A 25,832-nucleotide genomic window follows, 5' to 3' on the forward strand; every position below is an offset into this window, starting at 1 on the left:
GTATGTGTTCTGAACTTTGAACACTAAGCAGTTTTCTGGTAGATAGTGTAGATATTAATTTAAGTTGTAGCACCTAGTGGTGAATATGATATTGCAGCCCAACTCTGTTACCTATTTCACACAGAAGAGAGAAAAACAAAGTTTAGGTAGGCAGCGCTAATGTAAAGCTAGCAATTTATTTGAGAATGGTAGAATAGCATAGACAAAATTCTTGAGTACTTGGCCTGTCAATGAATAGCCTAGCGTCTTAACCCCATGCTGAGTTTTCAAATCAACTCTATTTGGAACTCTTATTTTTCCCCTTTGAAACACAGCTTTAACATTGTAATTCAAGATAATGATAAAATGCTTTTTTCCTCTTTATAGCCAGCCAAGCTAAAATATATTATTTATACAGTAAAGCAAGGGATACATTCATTTATGTAGCAAGCAACCATTTTTGGTGTGTTATGTATATAACAGTTTGTTATTATACATCATGAATTATCTTCTAAATTATCTTTATGATTGTTACACACACTAAGAGCAAGTGAAATTGTCGGATTTTATTTTTTAATGAAAGAATTCTAAGAAAATTATTTCTTGTCATATTCTGAGATTATTAGACAAATAATTGATAGTTGAATTATAATTTGACTCATAAGAAGGATTCATTTTATTTATATGGAATGTGGCACTGTTGGAAAGATTGTACACATATTGAAGTGTTCCTGTGGATTAGGTTGAAGTCTCTTTTGTTGTGTAAAATTTCTCCCAACCATGTTGACTAATACCATCCACCCTCTTATTAAATAGTACCAGATCTTTTAATAGTCTTTCATATTACTAACTTGGCAGAACACAAAATTGATTATAGGAATTATGCAATCTAGTTATAAATCCCTTGAAAACAAATATAAAAGATTATAGGATAAAGGTAGGGTTTTTACACGTTTTCCTATAATCCAAATTGTTTTCTAAAAATTATTATTACTTCACAGTTATTTTTTAATCTTATAATATTGTGGAACTAGCTCACAACACCCTGCCTGCTGAGGTTTTCAGTGATAGCTTTTAGCCGGCGCTCCCCATTTAAGTTAGTGGGTAGACAAATGAAGCATGATGATAAAACGTTTTGTGGAACTGAGGTAATAAGATAGGACTTCCAATTAGTATTTTGCTCATATAATAATTATAGTTCAAAACCAGTAATATGTTTAGAGTGGCCATTTCCTGTGGATTAGGAGTTAAAGTCTTAGTGGAGTAGTTTTGATTTTGTTTCCCCCAAACATAGTTGTAGAATTATTGCACTTTTCCACCTATATTTTTGTAGCATTTATGTCACTTTCCTCTCATATTTTTGGCTTCCAACACAGATATTGATTACTTCTGGCATGTGACTCTGAAGGGAAGGGAATCACTATGGACTGCAAATCTTCATAATGTTTCTGCGAAGGTTTACGTTTGAGTTTGGGTGTAGAGTGTCATTTCCTTTTACTGTTTCTGACTCAGTTTAAGATGCTACCAGAATTGTTTCAAGATGATGAGAAGGCCATCAGTCCAACCTCAGCCACCTCTTCAGGGCGCACGCCCCTCACCCGCACTCCTGTAAAGCCCACCAAAGGCAGACCAGGCCAGATGGCCAAAGAGCACAAGAAGACAGTGGGGCACCAGGTGAGTTCAGGAGCTGCTGCTGGGCGCTGCTTCCCCGCAGGCCTGGCCGAAGCCTCAGGTCTTCCTTGTCAGCCTCCCAAGTCGGGGGAGGCTAGAGCTTTTGCTGTGAGAACAGGTGACACCGTACACTCTTACTCTTCTCTCCGTGACTCTGCTTAAGCCTTGCCCCAAATAGTTTTCTCTACATCTTAATTCTTCTAGTGTGTATCCTCCCTCACAGACCACTGCCACCTTTGTTTTGTGGTCTGATTGTTCCATCTCTGGATTTGTGCAGAGCGGCAGCTTCTTCAGTGCAGGAAGGGTGCCCTCTCCTTTCTTTGATGGCTTGGGCTCTGTGGGAAGTTGGAAACACTACACACGTGCTTAGCCCCCGCACCAGTGTTGGAGCTTTGGACAGAAGGCTGAGTGCAAGTCAGCTTGTCTTCCTGTGTGTGGGACCCTGTGCCAGGTGCAGATAGGAAGCAGGGCCTGACACAGGTCCAAGGCCTCCAGTCCCGATTCCATGTCCTTAATGGAAACCCCACCCTGGCTGTACTCTTTCCTCCCACTCATTTCCTAGACCCTTAAGTCATCTGCTACTTTTTTCAGTGTTTTAGAGCAAAATTCCCACTGTACATGATTAAATGGCCTTAGTATCCTTAAAACGAGGTTATATTTTTAGTGAAAATTCTGAGCTCACAACAGAAAGCTACAGAAACCTGTATTAAAAGGAGTGTGGGAAGAGTGAATTCTAATGCAAATGGTGGACTTTGGGTGATAATGTTGTGTCAAAGTAGGTACATCAGTGGTTACAAAGGTACTGCTCTGGTGGGGGATGTTGATAATGGGGGAGGCTGTGCCTGAGTGGGGGCAGGGGTGTGGGGGAAGTCCCTGTACCTTCTGTTCACTTTTGCTGTAAACCTAAAATTGCTCTGAAAAATAAACTCTGTAAAAAAAGGGGGCAGGGGTGGGGAAAAGTGGTGGGAGGAGAGCAAATGTATATTTAGCAGAGGAAGCATGTAAATGGTACAGTTGAAGCCAATTTTAACCTAAAGCCCTAGCATTCTTGTTTAGTAGCAGCTCCCCTTCTGAGGGTGGGTCAGGTTCATAGGTGGCAAAGTCATCTCCACTAGTGTCATTGGAAGAAAATTTTAAATTGTTTTACATCATCTTTGACTTTGACAAAACGTTGCTGCCCCTTTCTGCTCTTTTTCATGCAGTTCCGAAACTCCCTTCACCTGCTTATGGAGACCCTGAACGCCACTACCCCTCACTACGTCCGCTGCATTAAGCCTAATGACTTCAAGTTCCCATTCACGTGAGTGTTTCTCAACTACTGATTAAAAGGGTCCAGCTCTCATAAGGACTACCAAACCAACAGAAGGCTAAAATACTGGGGTGAATCTTCATGTCTTGTAGAGGGAAACTACTAGTTAACAGAATTTTTTCGATTTTTGTTCCCTCTTGACAATGTGAGAACAAAGTAGCAATTGGCCTTCCAAAGATTTTAAAAGTTGAGGTCAACCAGGCGTTCCTAGTTCTGTTTTCTGTTTTGAATTTACTTCAGTTCAAGATCTTTCTGGGCTTTTGTTGGTTTGGGTGCTAGTTACACCCAGAGCTGAGTGGGATGAGGCTGCTTTGGCGAAGACTCGCAGTATCCCTGCTACCTTCCACCTGTTGAAACATCAGAGAATGTCTCCTGTTACCAACATCTTGTCCTGCTTCAAATACCATGCCTGAGGGGAGAATGAATCTTTTTGGAGTTTTTTTTCAAAATGGAAATATCTCTCTAATTTTAAAAGTAATACATGCACATTGTAAAAACAGCTTTTAGAAAATAAAGAATAGTATGAATATAAATAAAAAAGCATCCATCATACCCAGAGAGATAACTGGTATTAACTGGCATAGATCCTTCTTGACCAACCAACATCCCTTCCTTCCTTGCTCCGTGTGTGAGAAAGAGAGAGACTTTAGCAAGTGGGAGGGGCTCATGCTGTGATTGCAGTTTTGTATGTGCTTTTGACTTAATAAATTATGGATGCTTTCTATGTTAGTAAATAAAAATCCACATGATCATTTTGATGGCTATGTAGTATCCCATCATATAGATATCCCATCATTTATTTAAATTTTTCCCTGTTGATATGCATGTAGGTTATTCCACCAATGCTGTGATAAACATCTTTTGCCAAACATTTTTGTATATTTGCATGATTATCTCCTTAGGATAATGTGTTTCTCGAAGTGGAATTTGGGGGTCAAAGACTAGGCACATTTCCCTAAGGTTGTAAGAACTCCCACTCCACAGTATATGAGAGCTCGTTTCCCTCCAGCCCTGCCACTCCTACCCTCCCGAGATTCTGTCTCAGACTGCAGGGCAGTTCTGAAAGACTGTTAGATCCTCCGCGTTGCCAAGAAGCCCTTTCTGGAGGAAGTAGGAGGCAGGAAGAAGCTGCCAAGCTTTGGGCCACTCTCCTGGACAGCCCTAGGAGCCATTGCCTGCCAACCCCATCTCCCACCACCAACGGAACACCTGAGAAGATAGCGCAGCAGAAAACTTGGATAGGCCAGTCAGGGCTTAACTAGAGGGTAAGAGGAGTGATCATCCGGCAAGGGGCAGGCCTTGCTGCTCTCTCCTTTAGTGTCACTTTAACATTAAGATGCCATTTGTCTAGAGTGAAATAAACATAAAGGATATAAAATGTAACAGAAAATGAAACTATTTTTCATTGATGTGGACACTATAAATGCTTAGTATGTACACACTGAGTTGAATAGCTTTTAGAACACTTAATTATTATTTTTTTTTTAATAACCGAATGGGGCATATTTAATTTGTCCTTCTTGTTAAAGAAGCCTGCAGGGCTGGCCAGTCTATTCCAGGGGAGCTATGTATGGTGAGCTAAAGAATTATCAGAACAGTCAGGCCAAGCCATGTAGTGACTATGGGCAAAGTGCAGGGGAGTTTTTTTGTTTAAATACGCTTAGTGATATTTTCTTATGAGTTTGTGGTATGACCCACAGATAATGTTTGTGGCTGTTTACTTTTACTGCTGATTGTCCCTCCTGACTCCCACATTAAGTTTTCCATTTTGATCACTGCTCATACTTTCGAATGCTTTCTTTTCTAATTTATTCATTTGCTTCTTTGCAAAAGAATTTAATCTTTGGACTGAGCAGAGTAATTTGTGGCTACAGCCAGGCTTCTTTGTGTATTAATGATTTTTACTTTTATGTGTAGGTTTGATGAGAAGAGGGCAGTGCAGCAGCTGAGAGCGTGTGGTGTCCTGGAAACCATCCGAATCAGCGCAGCGGGATTCCCCTCGCGGTGAGCCTAGCAGTTTTCAAATATAAGGATCCTGATGGGAGAGGTTCCTACTTCTTTCTGTAAGCTGACGTGAGGTTCTCTTGGTAGGTGGACTTACCAAGAGTTTTTCAGCCGCTACCGTGTCCTAATGAAGCAAAAAGATGTGCTGAGTGACAGGAAGCAAACGTGCAAGAATGTATTGGAGAAACTGATCCTGGTAAGGAAGATGTTCACTTACCTTTATCTGAACAGATATTGGCCAAAGCCCTTGTGATTGTAACCTTTGAAAGCCCTGGGCACATCCAAATACCACTAATCCAGATTATTTGGGGGTGTGTGGTGGAGGGGCACACTGTCTTGGAGATCGAACCTCACTGTATTTAGGATGCCGGGACTAGTGAGGATGATGGTCCACTCTGGCGAGGCCTGGACCCAGACTTGAGACACATTCTTCCTAGAGTTTGATCATTAGCAGTAAAAATTCACCTAGTACTTAGAGAAGACACAGGGCCAGATGCTGTGTGATTCAGAAAAAATAAGTCTTCTAACATAGTCTCTCTTGGAATTTAATGCATTTTAAAGATAAATATAATATACTTTAGTGTCTACCAATGCTGAGTGAATGAGACAAGAAATCTGAGAAAGGCAAAGCCACATCCAATATGGGAAGGAGGAATGATTTCACAGTAGACGTGTGTTTTGAGTCAGACCCTGAAGAATGGGTTAGATTGTATAAAAATGGAAGAATATTCTAACAGGGAGCAAGGTGTGAAGAAGTGGGAAAGCATAGAGTTTGCTCAGAAAACAGTAAAGTAGTTTTTGCAGTGCAAGATTGCTGTGTGGGACGGTGGAGAAACGGTTAGGAAGTATAGGTTGGTGTTTGGGGAGTCTTGCTTTCCAAGCCAAGGAGTGCTCAAACTTTAGAATCCGTCAGTCACCTGGAGGGCCTGCTAAAACAGATTGCTGGGCCCCACCCAATTCAGTAGGTGGGGGTGGGGCTAGGAGTTTGCATTTCTAACAAGTTCCCAGGTGGTGCTGATGCTGATCTGAGGACTACACTTTGAGAACGCCTGATCCAGGTCACGGAGAATTTGATTCCTGAAAGGTTTTTTACAAAATATTTTCACTTGTTTGACACTAGTCTGGATGGATTACCTCACTTTGAGGTAATTAGTCATAATTACTAGCTATTAACTAAATGTAGAATCTCTTCTTTGGTAATAAATGTTTTTCCTTTGAAAGCACTAAGGCCACTTAGTAATGTGTAAAATAATCTGGTGCTTTTTGAGTTTGGCCCAATTCCTTTCTAACCTGGGTTCCGATGGGAACGTGGAGCAGAAAGTAGGGACTGTCCTCCGCCTGGCCTCCTCACCCAGACCACCCCAGGCCTGGTCCAGGGCTTTGCCGGCCAGATGTACGGGCTACAAGATAGACAAGTGCAGGGTTGGTGTGGGGTGGAGTCGGGGAAGCAGAGAGGGGTCAGGGAGAGGGAACCACTTTCTAGCTCTTTCTGTTTCTCCAGCTAGGCTTCCTGTGTAAACTTGATTGATTTAAATTGAAATGATTTTATATATTTTAGACATATATGGACATTCCTGATTTTCCCATTTCATGTACAAGATAGGAGATATCTGCTTACAGTGAAAAGTGATTTTCTCTGTTTTCGCTTAGAATTTCAGATCACAGTAGTGATTATTATAAATAAATTCCACTCTTCTTTTGGTATGAGAATGGTTATTAACTTGCATGCTTTTAGATAAGGTGGATCACAGTGTAATAGAGCAAAAATAGCATGCATATCTGTGTTTACTGCTCAACTCTATGATCAAAAGTCAATGAGCAATATAAATGATTATATTTTTATAAAAGGAGTTTTGAAATTTTAGAAGCATTTTAAGTGCATTTATAGGAGTTTGTTTATTTTCAGATACTGTTGATAAAGCCAAGAGATAACTGCTGAGAAACTTAACTCTTAATATGAATATGCAAGGTTTTTTCTTTTTTAATTTTTATTTTATGTGCATTACTCCCTGCCTTATTCTTCACACTGGTGTTTTTGTCCCTTCAGCTTTCTCACGGAATATACAGCCTGATGTAACCCTTACAGCCTGGGTCAGTCAGAGGGAGTGTCACCATCTCCATTTCCTTGAGATATTTAAAATACAAACGAGCAAATAATAGCTGCTTATAACCCACAACCAAGTTTTTGGCCTCAGATAATAATTCCAGGTAGAATAATTCTGGAAAATAACTCTTAAACTGCAGTTTTCCTTAAAATCCCTTCTATTTGCTTAACTTGCATAGGATCAAAAATCTGGCTCCATTAGTTAATTGTGATGTAGCCCAAGTTTTAGCTAATAGATTCATCCCTTTACTGATTCTGCTTTTAGACATATTTTTTCTCTTTTAAAATTTCATTCATAGAGTCATCATTTCTATTTCTGAGCATACAATTTCTTCCAAAAATAGGACAAGGACAAATACCAGTTTGGAAAGACAAAGATCTTTTTCCGTGCCGGTCAAGTGGCCTATCTAGAAAAGCTGAGGGCGGACAAGCTGAGAGCCGCCTGCATCCGGATCCAGAAGACGATCCGAGGGTGGCTGCTGCGGAAGAAGTACCTTCGCATGCGGAAGGCGGCCATCACCGTGCAGAGATACGTGCGCGGCTACCAGGCCCGATGGTAGGTCTCCTGGGGACCAGTCCGCTCTGGCTCGGGCTCCTAAGATTAGAGAGCTCCTTTGATTCATGGTACAACGAAGGACAGTTCTGAGTGGTCACCCTACCTGAGAAGGTAACGCCTCACCTCCTCTTAGTTTCAAGGAAAAACAAATTAACTCATAAGATAGTTAAATAGAATGAAATTGCTCTTACCCTTATGAATGAATGATTCATATACAGCCTCAAAAAAAATGACAAATTACTGCCTACTCATAGCCACAGTATTTTTTGTTTTTTATACTTCTATATGGGCTTGAAGAAATCATCTATAAATTTAAAAAAATTATGACTATGAGCTAGTTAATAATGACTCCATTGAGGGGTTTTCAGGAATAATTAATTGAGAAAGTCCAGAAGAGATTACACTTCAGTGTGATTACCTAGTAGGATAATTTTAATTGAGAAATATCTGTAGAAATGAATTAATGATAAAAAACTTATACACACACAGATAGTTTAAGAAGAAATATCTGTACATTAGTGAGAGATAGATCTAAGAAAGCTGGTGATAACTAAGTATGGCATTACTGTGTATAGCTGGTCTGCTGTGAGGGGACATACCCTGGGACAGTGAGGACCACCCTAGAAAGCATGAACCTTTATGAGCTTCACTTTCTTCATTGTAAAATCAGGAAATATGGGACATCCCACTTTTCAGGGTTAGGGAAGGCTCAAAAAGATGATGAATGCAAAGCTATTTGGGGGAATCTAAATTGCTATACAAATATAGGAAATATAAATGTTGATTTAATATGTACATTATTAGAATAATACAATGGAGGTACCACTTATTATGCTGAAGATATTGGTGCTTTAAGTCTATACAAAATCTATTCCTGGGTTTTTCTGATTACTGATAATGCACCACTCTTTTCTTTGGCCAGCTATGCTAAGTTCCTGCGCAGAACCAAGGCAGCAACCATCATTCAGAAGTACTGGCGCATGTACATAGTTCGCAAGAGGTACAAGATTAAACGAACTGCTACTATCGTTCTTCAGTCTTATTTGCGAGGCTACTTAGCCAGAAATAGGTATCGCAAGGTGAGGCTTTATTTTTAATTTTGTTTATTCATTCTATTAACATGAATCAAATTCCACGTCTGTGCACAGTACCACAGGGGCTCATATGGATGTAGGAGCCATAGGGAGACAACCACCAATTGAAATATATTTTAAAATATTAAATAAGTGCATATATTTATTAACAAGACAATGGAAAAAGAAAATTTACCTCCTTTTTTTCCCCTTGTCTATGTAATTTGAAAAAAAGTGAATATGTTAGTTTCCCGTGGCTGCTGTAATAAATTACTACCAATTGGGTGGCTTAAAATAACAGAAGCTTATTCTCTCACAGTTCTGGAGACCAAAAGTCCAAAGTCACTGAGCCAAAATCAAGGTGTCAGCAGGCTGCACGTGCTCCAGAAGCTCTAGGGGAGAGTCCATTCCTTGCCTCTTCCAGCTTTTGGTGGCTGCTAGTGTTCCTTGTTTTTGGCCACATCACTTCAATCTCTGCCTCTGTCTCCACATCACCTTCTCTGTGTGTCTAGTTTAGCTTCTTTTGTCTGTCTCTTATGAGAATACTTGCCCATCCAGATAATCCAGGATAATCTCCCCATCTCAGAATCCTTAACTTAATCACATCTGCAAAGACCTTTTCCCCAACAGGATAGCATTTACAGATTCCAGGGATTAGGGTCTGATGTCTTTGGGGCCCTTTATTCAGCCGATTATGATGAGCTGTGAAGAGGTAGAATACATGACTCATGGGTAGAAGATTGTTCCAAGAATGAAACAACCTTGGAAGAATTCACCATGGTGAGAAGGAAATAAGTTACACCATTAATGTAATTAAAGTTGTATTGACTGGAATATAATGCTTCAGAAATTTTTGACAAATAATCTTTATATCTAGCAATAATCAACATGGCTATAGATAATGGGTCACCAGAATAATCTTAATCTCACTCCTAACAGTATGTGATCTAGTTGCTGAACGGTTTTTCTCTCATTTTGGCAAAGTTTTGAGTCTGTCTTTTAGGATGTATTCCTAATAAGCCAGAAATACAGTCTGGATCTTAGAGCTCCATGGGCATCACTGTTAGCAGGAGCATCAAGAGAGTGATTTGAAGGTCATGGCTCTCATCACAGGCAGTGCATAGGCATGACCTAGGCCCTACTCATGTATTTATTTTACTTTCTTATTTTAAAGTAACTTTAGGCAACAAAGAAAGTTTGAATGAGCGTATTTAATAGCTATGTTTTGAAGAAAATTTGAAGACATCTACTCTAGGTCTTTCTCTCTGCCCACACCTGCTTTATATCTGGTGCTCTTTCTCTATAGGCATGAGCTTTCAGGGGTGGGAAAAGCCTTATAAAACTTGACTGTTTAGATACGCCAAACTGGTTACCCTCCTGTTTTGCTCACTACTCTCCTTGGGAACATCTGAACTAGGTTTTGAGGCCATTGGTTTAGCAGTAGCAGTCTCTGGCCAGCTCAGCTCCCACTGTGACTGGACACAGTGGGGGTGGCAGATTAGAGGCTAGCTCATGTATAGGCCAATAGCACCCCATTAGTGCTCTTTCTAGCTGTGTTTCTGGTCCAAGTTTCCCCTTCTTGGGGGTTGGGGATCTTAAAGGGAGAGCAGGTGTTATTTAATTTCTCTGACTCACTGATGGAAATGAGATTGAGAATGGAAGCTCTAATTATATGCTGTTTCCATTCAACTGAGATTACAGAAATGGGCCAGTGTCTGAAGTTACACGGAGAGAAGGAAATGGAATAGGAAAATTGGCATTAATAACCTTCCCACTGTGTGCTGCTTGGATTTTAAAGTCTGCAAGTCTTCAATTTGCCCTCACTGAGTCTTATCCAATTGGTCACTATTAATCCAGATAAGACAAGGGGCTCCCTCGGGATTGTGATGGTCAGTGAGAGCTCAGGATGCCTGACCTGCTGCAGCGTGATGCACAGTGACTGCACTTAGTGGAAGCTGAAGGCTGCCTTAGCATTAGGAACACAGCCAAAGGGCCACCCTGGAGTTGGCTGAAGATACTGTTCAGGGGTCCTAAACACCTATGTTTATTTTGTATTGATAGTTTAAAACTTAGCCACTTATTTCTTAAATGTATCCTCTAGAATGGCACATTTTTTTCACTGTTTTTCTTAGCCACATAACCTAAAAATAGAAACTATTCTTTTAATGATCTTATTAAACTGCTACGTATTTAGATGGTTTCAGAAATTTTGACATTTAAAAAGTTTCATAGGAGATTCATTGTGTCCATTGGTAATAATCACTAATAAGAACTTGATAGTGCATACATTTAAACATCGTTTGTATCATACAAGAGTTACTTCATAAAGTCATCAACTTAGTAGGACCTCAAGGTTTTGCTAGTTTAACCTTTCTTAAAATTCAAGAATTTCTTCTCCATCATTCCTGGAAATTGTTTACACAATCTCTGCTTGATGGTAGTTAGTGATAAAAAATTTATCTCATAAGGCAACTTTTTTGTTATAAGTTTATAAGTTTAGGGGAACATCATGTTTTGTTTTGTTTTTTAGATAATTATAAACCTATTTCTTTTTTTTTTTTAAGATTTTATTTTTTTCCTTTTTTCTCCCCAAAGCCCCCCAGTACATAGTTGTATATTCTTCATTGTGGGTCCTTCTAGTTGTGGCATGTGGGACGCTGCCTCAGCGTGGTCTGATGAGCAGTGCCATGTCCGCACCCAGGATTGGAACCAACGAAACACTGGGCCGCCTGCAGCGGAGCGCACGAACTTAACCACTCGGCCACGGGGCCAGCCCCCATCATGATTTTTTTTAAGAAAATACAACATAAAATCAAAATTAAGATTAGTTTACTTGACTTCATCTTACTTATAGTTTTCCTCTCACAGCTCCATCCCTACTACCTTTGAATCCTGTAAGTGGATTCCTGCTACATTTGAAACAGCAATGGGGAATCCTCACTAGAATGGTATTCCTCAAATATGGCAAACAAGAGTGTCATTTTTTTTGTTTTGGGGGGAAAAATCAATGTCAGTAAGAAACTGTGTGGTGCCCCAAATGTTGGCCTCTACAGCCAGCTTACTTGTCATACCCTTGTCCTCAAGCACAGTGAGATGGTATCAGCAGTAAGGGTGGTGGGTAAGATTTTTATTTTAATAGCACATAGTTTACAGGGAGCCAAGTTCTGTTCATTTTGTAGATCACCAGTTGCTAACAGAAATCGTATATCAATAAGAAACCTAATGCATTTTTTCATTCTTTTAAAAAGTGTTTTCCTTTTAGTCATCTGGTGCCTTTTATTTAGACAACTTCTACGTGTATACTCTGCTTATAATCATACATTTAACATGTGAATGTAACACATTTTTATATATGTTTCTCAAATCCCCTTTTAAAGCCTACTTTTCAAATCACCTTTTAAAATAATTTTGTGCCTCCATATATTTGTGATATGTACAATCCACATAACATATTGTTGCTTCCATTTTTGTATCTTTCCCTTTACGTGATGTATGGATTCTCAGCCTGACATACATAGGTTGATATAGTTGAACTTTGAGCCTAGTCCAGGGTCTGACATTACTTGCACTTACCCTCCCTTGCAGATACTCCGTGAGCACAAAGCAGTCATCATTCAGAAGTGGGTCCGGGGCTGGCTGGCTCGCACTTACTACAAGAGGAGCATGCATGCCATTATCTACCTTCAGTGCTGTTTCCGACGGATGATGGCCAGGCGCGAGCTGAAAAAGCTCAAGATCGAGGCCCGATCCGTGGAGCGCTATAAGAAGCTCCACATTGGCATGGAGAACAAGATCATGCAGCTGCAGCGCAAAGTTGATGAGCAGGTGTGTTTTAAACGGGAGCCCTAGAAGTGGAGCATGCCTTTCTAGAAATCCGCTAGGCTTATTTTCAGCATTGTCTCCCCTTGACTTTACCTTTCAGTCTTAGCAAAAAAGTAAAATAATAATGACAGTAATGAGTGTGGAAATAGTAACAGGATCGGAGGTAAGATTATAATTGCAAGGACTAAGGCAGGAAATTATTTTTGAGAACACAGCCAGATTTACCAGCACTCCAAGCCTTTATGACTGAGAGTCCTATTGTAGTCTAGACTTTATAGAGCTCGTACATCACTATCATTCATTTGCATGTAGTGTAATGTTCCTTTAGCAGGTGAGTTGTTTAGCATTGAAATAGCAAAAGAAGCAGGAAAATATCCCTGCTTCTGAGGAATCTACAGTATATTCACAGAGATAAAAGTTTGATTTCTTAGAGATAGTTGCTAAGTAATGTTTTAGCACATTCAAATGGTATAAAGGTAATTAGTAAGACATGAATACTAAGGAGGGCAAAGGAAAACAGAGAACAGAATTAAATAGGATTCATCAGAAAGTTTTTCTGGGTGGTAAGAAGAGTTTTGAGATAGTAAACAAAGAGATTTGTAAGATACTTGTGATTTTGAGGCCATTTTATCATTCTTATGTATCACCTGGCTAGCACGTGGCTTTTAGTAACACACTGATTTGTTTTCAAAAGCAAGGATAGGTTTTCCTATTTCTTGATTAAGAATCATGAAATTAAGAATTTACTGTAGTAACTTGCCTTGGGACTATAAGAAAATCACATCTATGTTTCCTGTCATGTAAAACAGAAATGATTGTGCCTCTTCTCTTTTCTTTGTGTCACTAAGAGGGTATTGATTATGTTACTGTAAATGTTATGGTTAGTATTTTGGTTAGATACTGTATCAGTGCTGTGATGATATAGTATGAATATGATGAATAAGCATGATTTTTCATTAAATACATTTGATGATGTGTATATTTACTTGTTACTTCTGTGTGTGTTTAAAGAACAAAGACTACAAATGCCTCATGGAGAAACTGACCAATCTGGAAGGAATATACAACTCTGAGACTGAGAAACTACGAAATGACTTAGAACGTCTTCAGCTAAGTGAGGAAGAAGCAAAGATTGCCACCGGACGGGTCCTCAGTCTGCAGGAAGAAATTGCCAAGCTCCGGAAAGACCTGGAACAAACTCAGTCAGAGAAAAAATCCATTGAAGAACGTGCAGATAGATACAAACAAGAAACTGAGCAGGTAGGAAATAATGTTTGTATCCCCATCTACTCTTTTCACAAAGGAAATGTGCTGTCATCTTGACCTGGCCCAAGTAGTTTAATATTGGTTTCAACTGAAGGTGAAGTACAAATTCCAGTTGGTTTGCTATTCATTACTAGTGTGTCCCAAGCGTTTCTCTTACATGATGGATGAGTAGCTGTAGGTGTTTTAGTAGACCCTTTTGACTCTAGTAAGAACAGAGGCAAAGCAGTATTGTAAGAAGAGAATTAATGGCCAACTACCTGCTATCCACTGTTTTTCTTTAAATGCGTAGGTCTGGATGGAGTGTAGACTCCTTTTCTTCAGTAGGGTTAACATGATTAAGAGTCAAATCAACAATGAACTGTCAGTAGCTTGATAGTAGAGATCTTTATGGAACCTGCATGAAGGCTGTGTTAAGAAGTTCAAGAGGGAGAATCCAAATTTCTGCACACTGGTTGCAGCCAAGAGCTGCTATGCAGATAGAACAACAACAAAATGCTTACAGATTGGTCAGTGCTTCCACACTACAAATAGGTAGTAACTTATGTCAGAACTTTATTAAATACAGAAAACACAAAGGTTCTCAAGCAATAGTGAGATGTATTGTTTAAACAAAATAGAAGTACCTGAACATAAGGCTTACTGGAAAAAGTAATCGAGTTTCAGAGATTCTACTAGTGTTATCATCTTTAAATGAAAGCAGAGTTGATGGCTGTAACTACTGGCAAGAATCCCAATATGCTTTTTCTGTACTGACTTCTGAACATCAACAGCAGCATATGCAAAGAGAACCTGAGAAGGAGCTAGATGCAGTTCCGGTAGGATAGGGTAGCTAATAAAATTGAAATCCGTCTATGATATTCAGGGTCCTAATAAAATAATTCCTCCTATATTTCCAGTGGATCTGGTCTCTGTAAATGGAAACAGCAGTGCCATTATATATGTTATTTTAACATAGCAAGTTTCTTCTGTCAGAAGTCGAGTATACATTCAAAGGGATACTCTTGAGATTTAAGATCTTTTTTTTCGCTGTTACCTGAGTCCGTGGAAGCTTTTAAGATCCCTCTGAATCTATAGAGTGTTTAAACTTGGGAGGGGTATTCTCTTTTCCTCTTCAAAGTCAAGTTCATACCTTTCTAGTCTGGTATACTGCACATGAGCAAATTCAGATTTCTGCTTTCTTTTCACTTCATTATCTTCTGCTTCACACAGGGATAGCTATAGACACTACCATTAATTCTTTTGGATGGAGTGTGGTAATGGGGAAAAATGGAAAAATTTCACTGTGATAGCCAGCTTTATGGTCGGGAAAGCTACACTCCCAGTCAGCCTGATCAAGGAGCCCAGAAAGGACACTAGAACTGTGCTTCTTAACCAGGAGTGTCAGAATCTTCTGGAGAGTTCTTAAAAAGAAACCTGCCCAAGCTCTGGGAGTGTGGGCGAGGCACGCGTATTCTGAAAAAGCACCACAGGTGACTGGTTGCACACGCCTGACAAAGAGCAGCTTCTCTCAAGAGCGCGTAGAGGACTCGGGCCTTTCTACTGAAGTGGTTGTTAAGGCCATATCAGCACGGAGGGAAGAGACTGAACCAGCAGAAGGGCCACCTGTGGATTGACTTCTGCTGTGGCAGTGTTGTTCTCTAACTGCGCTGGTCTTCAGGGACCCTTTCTCTGTCTCTGAACTCCTGACACTTTGTCTTTATTATTAAAGCTGTCATTTTAAGAGTTCCTTGAATTTATGCATAGAGAAAGAAATTCCAATTGTACTCATCACAAGCACACATTTTATTCCAAAGGGTGAACTGAGTAAATCATGAACTTTGCAAAGTTACTTTTGGTTTTGATTTTTGCTTCCTGGGACTCCTTATCCAACCAGGAACTAGAAAGTCGATTCTTTTTTTTTTTTTAACTGTGGTAAAATATACATATATATAACAAAATTTATCATTTTAACCATTTTTAAGTGTACAGTTCTGTGGCATTAAGTGCATTCACACTATTGTAAGGTGAGTGCTTAAACGTGGAATAAAAGGACTAGTTTGCAACCTTGCAAAACTCTTAAAAGGAGATGAAATGGAAATTCTCTTTCTCAGGACAAATAGGGAGCTTTAGAAGGTCTTCAGTGAATTTCCAGAACCAAAATACCCTTCATATCTTTCTTAGCCTCCTTAATCTCTCGAGTTGAATCGTGGGTACACATAAGTCTTGTGTTAGAGTGTTGAGGTGAGAAGGATTATCTTTGTTTTAAGAGCAAATGCTTGCTAGGTGCCAGGCAATTGCTAAATGCTCAAGGTACAAAGTAAAACAACACCAGCAATCATCTTTGTCCTTCAGGAATTTCTAGTCTACTAGGGAAGTAAAAGTAAATCATTTATAAAGGCTATAAAGAGGCATATACAGAGTCCTGTTCTAGCCCAGAGGAGAGATGTCCAATTGGAGGGGATTTCCGGGAAGACTCTCTGAGGGGGTTAATGCGTGAGCCAAGTCTGAAAGATGACTAGACATATCTAGGCAAAGAAATGAGGCACAGAGATGTGGAAGTAAGGGGTGACTGCCGTGTGGCCTTTATCCTCGGTATCTGGCTTCCTCTGTCTACTGCAGCCATCCCAGTTTATTGTTTCCTTTTATAGCTGGTATCAAATCTGAAGGAAGAAAATACTTTGCTGAAGCAGGAAAAGGAGGCCCTCAATCACCTTATCGTGGAGCAGGCTAAGGAAATGACAGGTAAGGCTCATTGTGGGCCCAACCTACTGCACTCCGACCAACCTCGGACCAAAGTTTTATAAGTTACAACTTTGCTTAGAGCTTAAATATTTTTAAAAGTTGAGGCTGTTATCAGTAAATTTACAAAGTTCCAACAGGCAAATGCTCTAAATGTTTTGGTTGAATTACTTGATGAACTTGTAAATCTGGTCTCTATGTACAAATGTGAACTCGTGTTTAGTCAATATCATATGTAATTTTAAAAAAATTGTTCTGCATGCATGACTCACTGGTTATGGCTTATAGGATTTCTATTGATCTAAGAATTCTTGAACTAATGTGTGTATGTGTATTATTTTTTGGTTAGTCTTTGCTAAACCAATGGGTATTATTCTCGAAGATCAGCCATTCTTTGCCACCAAACTGAAAAAAAACACTCTTAATTTTTTGAATAGATAACTAATTAGACGTGACATTTATTACATATGCTTTTTGTGCGTTAGATTAGAATGACGATAATTTACAAGGAATCCACATATCCATAAACATGGGATAAGAAGATATGGATCTAAACTACAATAAATGATGGTAGAGATGGAGAGGAAGAGATGGATTGGAGTGAAGCTATATTATATGACCAGAATCAACAGAATGTTAATCATTTTTGATATGGTATTCAAAAAAGGAATAAAAATGTTCTAAAGTTTTGAGATGAGGTATCAAAACAATAATGTTATTAGTAATGAGTAAATTGAGGGAAAAAATACCTGTTTATATGAGGCAAATTAATAAGATCAGTTGTTAGAATGTTAAGATTTGGATGTTAGCCAGGGCCTCCAGATAGAGATGTTCTGAAAGCAAATTGAAATTAAAGATTAGAGAGAGAAAGAAATGAGCCTTAAGATAGCCACTAAAGCTATGATGATAAGAGAACCCTCTGTGCTTTTCCCCACACCACCCCCTCCCTCCCAATTAAAGGGATATAGAGGAAAGAAAAGAAAATCTAGAATTAAGCCTTATAGGATGACCATAAGTAAGAGAAAAGGTGAAGAAAAGAAGCCAGGAAAGAAAATATGGAGAGGAAGGAGAAAGCAGTCACTGAAGACAGGGAAAGAAGGCTGCTAGGATGCAGAATGTGATGGAAGGATCCAGAATGATGAGAATACTTCTGGGAAAACATAAAATGTCATTTGAAACTGAACAATAAAAGCAAAGAAATAACAGTGGATTTGCTTAGGGAAAGTGTGTTGGTAGCCTTGGGCAGCTTCTGCAAGCTGGTAAGAAAAAAAAGGCAATTTATGGAATGTTCTATAGAAAAGACATTCTTTCATTCATTCATTTAGAAATGATTAAAGCCCTACAATAGGGAAACCAGGGAAGCAGTTGTGACAAGACACTTGCAGCCTTGCCCTCATGGTGCTGACAGAGAAAGAAATGGTGAAGCAATAGAAGCAGGCAGGGCAGATTAAGATTTCGCCACAAAATATGAGAAGAAAATGGGCCAATAGTGGTAGGAAGCTTAATATTATAAATGTGACTGGTTGGTTCATTGAGTTAAAACTTAGAGATGAGATTTGAGGCTTTTTTACTTTGCTTTATCTGCAGTCAGGGGTTAACCTCCACTCTCCAGATGATGTCCTAGCCAAATGCAGCCACTGGCAACAGAAAGGGTGAAGTGCGGTGGGTAAATGGAAAGATCAGGGTTCCCTGAGGAGCACATACGAGATGGCCAAGAAGTAAACAGCACAGGTGACCGGGGCTGCGGATCCTATCTGGTTAGAAACTGGGAGTAATAGGACAGGGAGAGAGTTCAGAGTGCAGAAACTATAAGATAGAATCCGGGGCTGAGATGAGCGGAGGGAGACTTTGGAGAAGGCACCTGGGTCCACTGAGAAACCACCATTCCCTCAGAGACATGAGGGATTTTCTGATTTGACAGAGTACACTAATTTAGACAAAAGAATTTTATGAATAGCCAGAAACAGAATACTATTGGAATGAAAAATACATGCTTTACTTACTAGACAATCACTGGTGGATGTTTATCAAGGATGTGCTATACCCGGCGAATGAACTAGTGCACTAAGTCTGTAGTACGTGGAAGAACTCAGTAGGTGATTGCTGTTATTATTAATAAATTATTTCATGTTTTGGTCATGATAGGTTCTCTTTGCCTACATTCCCTAAGCTACTCTTTATAGACCATGGTGGCGCTACAAGTAAAACCCCTTGCAGAGAAGCTGGAGCTCAGTGTACATGTTTGTACTCTGTATTCTGTGGAGCCATTTTCATATGCTTTTCTGTCTTCTTTCTTTCAGAGACTATGGAGAAGAAGTTGGTAGAAGAAACAAAACAACTGGAACTTGATCTTAATGATGAAAGGCTGAGATATCAGAACCTTCTGAATGAGTTCAGTCGCTTGGAAGAACGGTATGATGACCTCAAGGAAGAGATGACTCTGATGGTGGTGAGTCAAACATTTTTGCTTTTTTTAAATGAAAAATTTTAAACATACAGACTAGTAGAATGAACCCCTGTGTGCCCCGTGTACTCATCATCCAGTTCCAGAATGGTCAACACATTTCTACCCCTGGTTCTACCCCTCCATCTCACCCCATCTAAGGGATTAGATTGTCTTAAAGCAAATCCCAGAAATCAGATAACTTTATTCATAAATATGTTGTAAAGTCACTTTAAAGACTGGACTGTCAGATAGCATAAAGTCAATATAGCTGGACTTTGTTTTATGTATTTAGTGTCTTAATGTAAAATTCGCATATAAAGCAAATATTTATGTAATTGAGTATTTCCTCCGCTGGTTTTGATTTTAATTTCAAAGATATATTCCTACAAAAAGAAAATTTAGCCTCTATTTGTAAGAAATTGTCTTATCTCTTTCAAGGACTCTTCTTCATCTGCCAATGTCCCTTTTGTGCTGTTAATAGTTCTGCACACCATTCCTATTCTATTTATCCTGCTATCAGGAAACAAAGAGTTCCCTAGCTCTCTTGTTCCCTACAAGTATCAGCCTTAAAGGTAACTTTCTGGTACAAATGACCAGAAATGCTCTGAAATATCTTTTATAAAAAACAAGATAATTTGATATCTGTGGGGTAGAGTATTTGCTTCAAAGTTTGCTTCTTTCTGGAGCGTTTGACAAAGTTCTTTAAAATGTGACATTTAAAAAGTCAAAATAGAAGAGATTATGTAACACAAAAGAAGTGAAATAAATTTGTCACTTTGCAGATGAGAAAACCTAGTCTCAGAGAGGTTAAAAAGCTAATTTAAATCCCACAGTTGAATTATTATTTCACACCTGACTACTCAGCCCTGATTTATATGTGACAGGGAAATCAGAAGTAGGAGGAGGTCACCATTATCCGTATAATTGACTCATCAGAAGGATCTTGTCTTCCTTGAGCTCCCTGCTGTGTTGGCCATGTTGAGACCTCTCCTCTTTCACATTCTCTCATTCTTAGCTTTCTCTAGAGTCCTTTTCCTCTATCTTTCAATATCATGTTCCCCAGAGTTCCGTTCTTGGGTGTATTTTTATTCTATTTACTAGATAACCACACCAACATTTATGGTTAATCTATGCTTCCATTATGGTTAGAGCTAAGCTTTCTATCCCATTGTGGGTTTCTGAGGCCACTAGTTACTTGGGATGTTAAGAAGTGGTTTTGGGAAAAGGAACGATTGAGGTCAAATAAATGTGTGAATCAGCCATTTTAAACAGAGATACACAGATTATTTTTTTCCTACAGAATTTCTTGAATTCTTTAATAATATGTGCCTTGTGAACCTCAGAAAATAAAATGAAGTAAGAATGTGCCATGTATATATCACTCTCTGACCACTTTCCAGAGATATCTAAGAGGTTAATGGGTCTCTTTAGTCAGAGAGGTAGCCATATCTAGAAAAGACCCTCTAGCACTGGCCATCCTCCAGGAACTTAACAGGGCTGTCCCTTCCTCTGAGCAAGTCTACCTGCTATCCATTCTGTTCTCAGCAGTGCTGTGGAAAAAGAAGCATGGAACCAAGTTCCAGGGGTAGTTTAGTCACTTGATTTTTTTATTTCTCAGCCTATAATCCTCTCCATTGTATGCCTGTGACTCATTGTCATTCCTCTTGGGTATGAAAATGGTCAGAAGAGGAAAAAGGGAAAATAGCGGAGGAAAGATCAGAAATTGCTTGCTTCTCACTCAGCTCTTCCATAGGTCTCACTTCCTAGCTCTAGATGCAATCAAGATCACAGTCTTTGCAGAAAATGTTTGCTGAGAATTGCAGAGAATAAAAAATTTGCCTTTATAATTTAGGACTAATTAAAATATTAATAGCAATATCTTATTTTAATGTTTAGATGGAATTTTGAAACTAACAGATGGATACTTGGGTAATATTTCTTATACTGTTTTGCAAATAGAGCTCTCACTGCCACAATGCTAAGAAGCAATTTGTAATAAATAGACTCTTCAAATGGATGGCAGGAAACTTTAGGGAGGGGAATTGATAGACTGCATCAGGGCTTCCTGTAATGTATGTGGTACATGGGCCAAAGACATTTCCACTGATTACTAGGGTCCAGATTTGTTGGCCCTGGTACCAAGAAGTGCTGTAGGATTTTTTTTCCAGGAACATTCAGTTGTAGGGCAGAGTCAATGAAGAAAAGACTGATCTGGGGCTAAGGAGTTTCAAGCCAACAATGAAAGGATAATGAGGCAGGGGAATCCCAGCTTGTGAAGTATTTGAAGATAAATTAATTCCGAGTAAGGAAGCAATCCACCATGTCAACAATGGGGTCATTAATCTTGACAAAAGGAGTAAAACAGATTCAAGAAAAGAAGGAATTATGGGAGAAATGACAGATAAGGAGAAGAGGAGGTGCAGGAAGCAGGTCTTGAAGGAGAATGTGATGATCAAGTCAAATGTTTGTCCTTGTAATTAAATGGTGTATGGACTAAAAACTTGGAGAACTGAAAGGCCACCAACAAGGGAGTTAATCACTTCAGGGTCCTAACAACTATAGCAGCATCAGTGAACATTGATTGAATGTTTGTTACATGCCAGGCACTGCACTAAACTCTTTGCTTGCACTCTCTTATTTAATCCTCACATAAACGCTATGAGGTAAATAATAATATCTCCTTTTTCCCCGATAATGTAAGTGAGGCCTGGAGAAGTTGGGTAAGGGACAAGTAAGTGGCAAAGCTGAGACTCCTACCCAGTTCTCTCCTATTTCAGACCCAGAGCACTCAACTACTTCTCTATATCCAAAAGTTACATTAAATAGCAAATATACAGTTTGCTTCTATTCATACCTTAAGGTATTCATTGTTTTATAATACGTACATGTGGGAAAATAGGGGTCTCACTCATCTTTAATAAGCTTATTAAAAATCTTTGTCCTAGCATTTCATGGACCTGTTTTTCTTAGTGACACACCAATTTATTAAATAAACACCATCCCGTACAACTCTTGGCTTGGGCTAGGAACTCTCAGGACGAGTACTTGCGTACATAAACAGAGAGAAACCTGAGTGCATTTGACTGTGTGTGTGGCAAGGCTCCCCTTTAGTGTGCACCCCAGCTGCTAGATGGTGTCAGAGTTTCCGGTGTTCTTGGGTCTTCCCTATGCACTGGAGAATAGGTTGGGCTGGCCTGGGAGACTTTCAGCTGCCCCTAGATGCTGGCTTCCCTTTGGTTGCACTGATTGGTCTGCTCTCTATAAGCCTGGATGTTGGAAGGAAAGAGGCAAAGACGCTCCTTGGGGCTTCTGCCTCTTTTCCTGCAGCTAGGGGAAGGAGTAAAGGAAATTGGACAGATCTGAAAGCTCTCAGGGGCCTCTGTAAAGCTCTCAGGATGTGTAACCGTGTGAGATCCAGGCCACTGAACCTCTCCACCTCTTCTGGGGGCACCCTCAGAGTGAGGGGCACAGACCCAGCAGACCCAGCCTTTTTATTCCTTTTTCTTTCAAATCATTCTTTAACCCCTTCTACAGAAAGGAAGGGATTGGAATTGCTTAACTTTCCTATTCCCCACAAACTTTCTGAACTATTTTCATAGGTACCACATGTTGTAAAAGTGCCGCCTGGAACCCTTGAATTAATAACCCAGGCATCTTCAGAGGATTCCTAGAGCAGCTTTCCTACCTCTCCTGCACTGCTCATCCTTCCCACTGCTGACTCCAGAGAGTCAACTTCATGCATAAAAGTGACAGAAATTAATGTTGCCTCTGTAGAACCCCCCTCTTTTTTTTTTTTATCGTTTATGCCCAAGTACAGTGCAGTAAAATGATTATGCTGTGATTAAACACATCTTATGAACATTTTGGTGAGTTTTATTGATTGCAATACTAAAGTCATTGCTTGGATGCTGAGGCCTCATTCCTGTGCTTCACTCGGTGTGACTGTCACAACTTTAAAAACCTGAAGGGGACTCTGCGAATTATCACAGATGGTTTTCCTTTGAGCATTTGGTTTTGCGACTGTTCTTGTCATGCCCTGTTGGTCCATCTTTCCCTTTCTTTGTGGAGCTCAGAAGGTGACCCTTTTGTAAAGGTTTGATCAAGACAACATGGAACAGATAATTTGGGCCTGCGATAAGCAAGTCAGAGAGTGAGGATTAGAACCAAGTTAAGGTGGGCACTGTCTTAACTATACCTAGCTTATTTACGTTGTGTTAATCATACCCAGTTTATTTGCCTTGCAGAACGTGCCTAAGCCTGGACACAAGAGAACAGACTCCACCCACAGCAGCAATGAGTCTGAATACACTTTTAGCTCTGAAATTACGGAAACTGAAGACATTCCATCAAGGACAGAGGTATGCCTATCACTAAAAGTAGGATGTGACCGTGCTGTTGTTAACAGAGAACAATTCCATTGCCGAGTGGACTCTATTTGCCCATGTAACATTTGTTTTGAACTGTTTATTCTTCATAAGTGACTTACAGGTGCTTAGTTAACTGTGTACATACATAGTTATTGCATATAGATTTTGTCAATAGACATTTTAGTTTTAATTTTTAATGTAATTTTAATGACCAGATTTTCCCTTTTGTAATTCCGTTTTACACCTTAACATATTCTGTGTACAAAAAACACAGCCTGTCATGAATTTATTTCAGACTGAGGTAATTATTTAAAAAGTAAGCCTTTGTCCTTGAATATTGTAAATACCAATGCCCAAGAGTTTAACAAAAGCACTGCCTCTGTTTGCTGACAGTTTTTACCAATGTAATTTTCTTCCCCCAAAATGCATGAAAAATAGCTTATAAATCTGCCTTAGTGTTTTGTGTTATGTGGTATGAAACCAAAATGATATATTACTGTAACTCGAAGAGTACAGTGACTTTAAGTTAGATTGTTCCCAAACCTATTCTCAGATCTTCTTTTCAAATATGATATTAGTTTCAGTAATGGGTAATTCAGGCACAACTCTTCTATTTTTGTATCATATTCTGAGAAAATGGCCAAGTCAGAAATAGACTGCTTCTGACAGAACAGCTGAAAAAAGTCAAATGATTCTTTCCCTTCTTGTCTTAGTTTTCCTTAGGAATGAAAAGTGTCTGCTATCTCATCCTGTTCATTTTAAAGAAAAACATCCTGTAGTTGGAATGTCATATAGTTGGAATCGTACATACAAGAAGGCAAAGTTACCTGTCCAAGGTCCCAGCTTGTAAGTGGCCGAGCCAGTATTTTAACTGGGGCTTGTCTGCTTGGAGCTCCGTGCTCTGCCTCCTCTCACCCAGGGATTCTGTACTGCAGTTCTCCAGTTCCATTTCTGTCCATAGCCAACATTAGACTGGAGACCATTGATACAGCAGCATGGCCAGTATATAGCAGGATAGAGGTTGTTCCAGTTGTCTCTTGCTGTGCAACAAACCTTCCCAAACTTTAGTGGTTTCAAACGACAGCAATTTGTTATTGCTCACAATTCTTTGGGTTTTGACCGGGCAGTTCTGCCCTGTATGGTGTTGGTTGGGGCATCTCCCTGCAGTCAGCTGGGCTGCCTAAGTTCTCTTCCTTGGACTTCTCCATGTGACCTCTCTTCAGGAGCATGGTGAGTGGTGTTGGGGCTGGGGACAATCCCCTTTCTGCCCTTCGTGTATTCTTATGACTGGATTAATAATAAAATTCACAGAAGACCAGATTAACAGGAGAGAAACCCAGTTTAATACATAAATACTGAAAATAATAGAGAAATAATGCTTGGAGAATAAACAAAGCAGACTGTAAGTGTCTTTTACACAAAGAAACAATAAATTTGTGAAGAAATGACAGGACAAAGAAACTTAGGTTTGGGATACGTAAGGAAATAGTGAGGAGTTTAGGCTTGAGGTGGTAAATTAGCGAGGTTTGTTGCAGGATTCTCGGCCCTGAGCCCCCAGCTCTGGTGATGAGGATGCAGGAGAGCACCTTTCACACGGGAGATTTACTTCCTGCTGTCGGGGGAACAGACAGGAGGGTCAGTATGCCCTTAGTGCTTCTCAAGTAACTTAATTCAAAATCATCAATATGCTATTGTGAGATATTTTGGTGTGGCCTGCCCTGGGCCCAAGCAGTGGGCTCTAAAAGTGCAAGAGCAAAAGATGCCAGGCCTCTTAGGGCCAGGCCCAGAACTGGCACAGCATCAATTCTGCCACATTCTATGGTCCAAGGAAATGACAAGGCAAGCCCAGATGCAAGTGGAGAGGAGTAGACTCCATCTCTTGATGGGAGGAAAGGCATCTGTATTGGGAGGAATCGGTGGTGGCAATCTTTATAAACTACCACCACATTAGACTTTGAAGATTTAAAAATTACGACTTCTGAGCCTCTAGGGGGTATGAAGATTTTAGGATTGCATCCTGTTGGTCTTAATGGGAGTACTCCCTTCCAGGAGTCTGAGGGAGGTATGTTTACAAACTGTCAGCTTCAGCGTGACACTGCAGGGGCAGCTCCTGCACAGGAGGGGGAAAGCTATGACAAAAAGGGTGTGTTTGCTGCAAATTATTTTGTTTTGAACTCAGAGCAAAGAGGCCTCTTGTTGGTAGTTTTGATTGATGACATTAAATTTTTAAAGTCAAAAACTTTTATATGCTTTACCTAATTTTTACTAGTAACAGTATTTGTCAGGGTCTCTACTCTTTTCAAGTTTTCTCTAAATTCTCACAGATTTGAGGGGAAGGGTAACCTTTTTGTTTCTAATTGTCATCTGTTTTCTGCCAAATGTTTTCTCACGTTAAGAGGAAGATTAGAGTGAGATTTAGATTTTTCTCGTCTCTTTTAAATGATGACATATGAATTGTGCTCCACAAATCATAGACAGATCTTGGAGTATTGTGTACTGCCCTCCACTTGCACTGGC

At 39.7% G+C, this 25,832-nt stretch overlaps 1 protein-coding gene across 5 annotated transcripts in view; it reads left to right on the plus strand.

Moving 5' to 3' along the window:
* Positions 1–25,832, plus strand: part of MYO5A (myosin VA) — a 187,240-nt gene that overhangs the window by 115,257 nt on the left and 46,151 nt on the right. For all 5 annotated transcript variants that reach the window (XM_070624215.1, XM_070624196.1, XM_070624199.1 and 2 more), the window contains exons 15-25: positions 1,492–1,653; positions 2,853–2,950; positions 4,877–4,963; positions 5,051–5,159; positions 7,412–7,623; positions 8,546–8,702; positions 12,282–12,521; positions 13,530–13,778; positions 16,412–16,505; positions 18,803–18,951; positions 23,193–23,306. In XM_070624215.1, the coding sequence (XP_070480316.1) occupies positions 1,492–1,653; positions 2,853–2,950; positions 4,877–4,963; positions 5,051–5,159; positions 7,412–7,623; positions 8,546–8,702; positions 12,282–12,521; positions 13,530–13,778; positions 16,412–16,505; positions 18,803–18,951; positions 23,193–23,306 (1,671 nt within the window). The remainder of the gene's footprint in view (positions 1–1,491; positions 1,654–2,852; positions 2,951–4,876; positions 4,964–5,050; positions 5,160–7,411; positions 7,624–8,545; positions 8,703–12,281; positions 12,522–13,529; positions 13,779–16,411; positions 16,506–18,802; positions 18,952–23,192; positions 23,307–25,832) is intronic.

This window comes from Equus przewalskii, chromosome 1 (assembly GCF_037783145.1).
Source record: "Equus przewalskii isolate Varuska chromosome 1, EquPr2, whole genome shotgun sequence".
NCBI classification, from domain to species: Eukaryota; Metazoa; Chordata; class Mammalia; order Perissodactyla; family Equidae; genus Equus; species Equus przewalskii.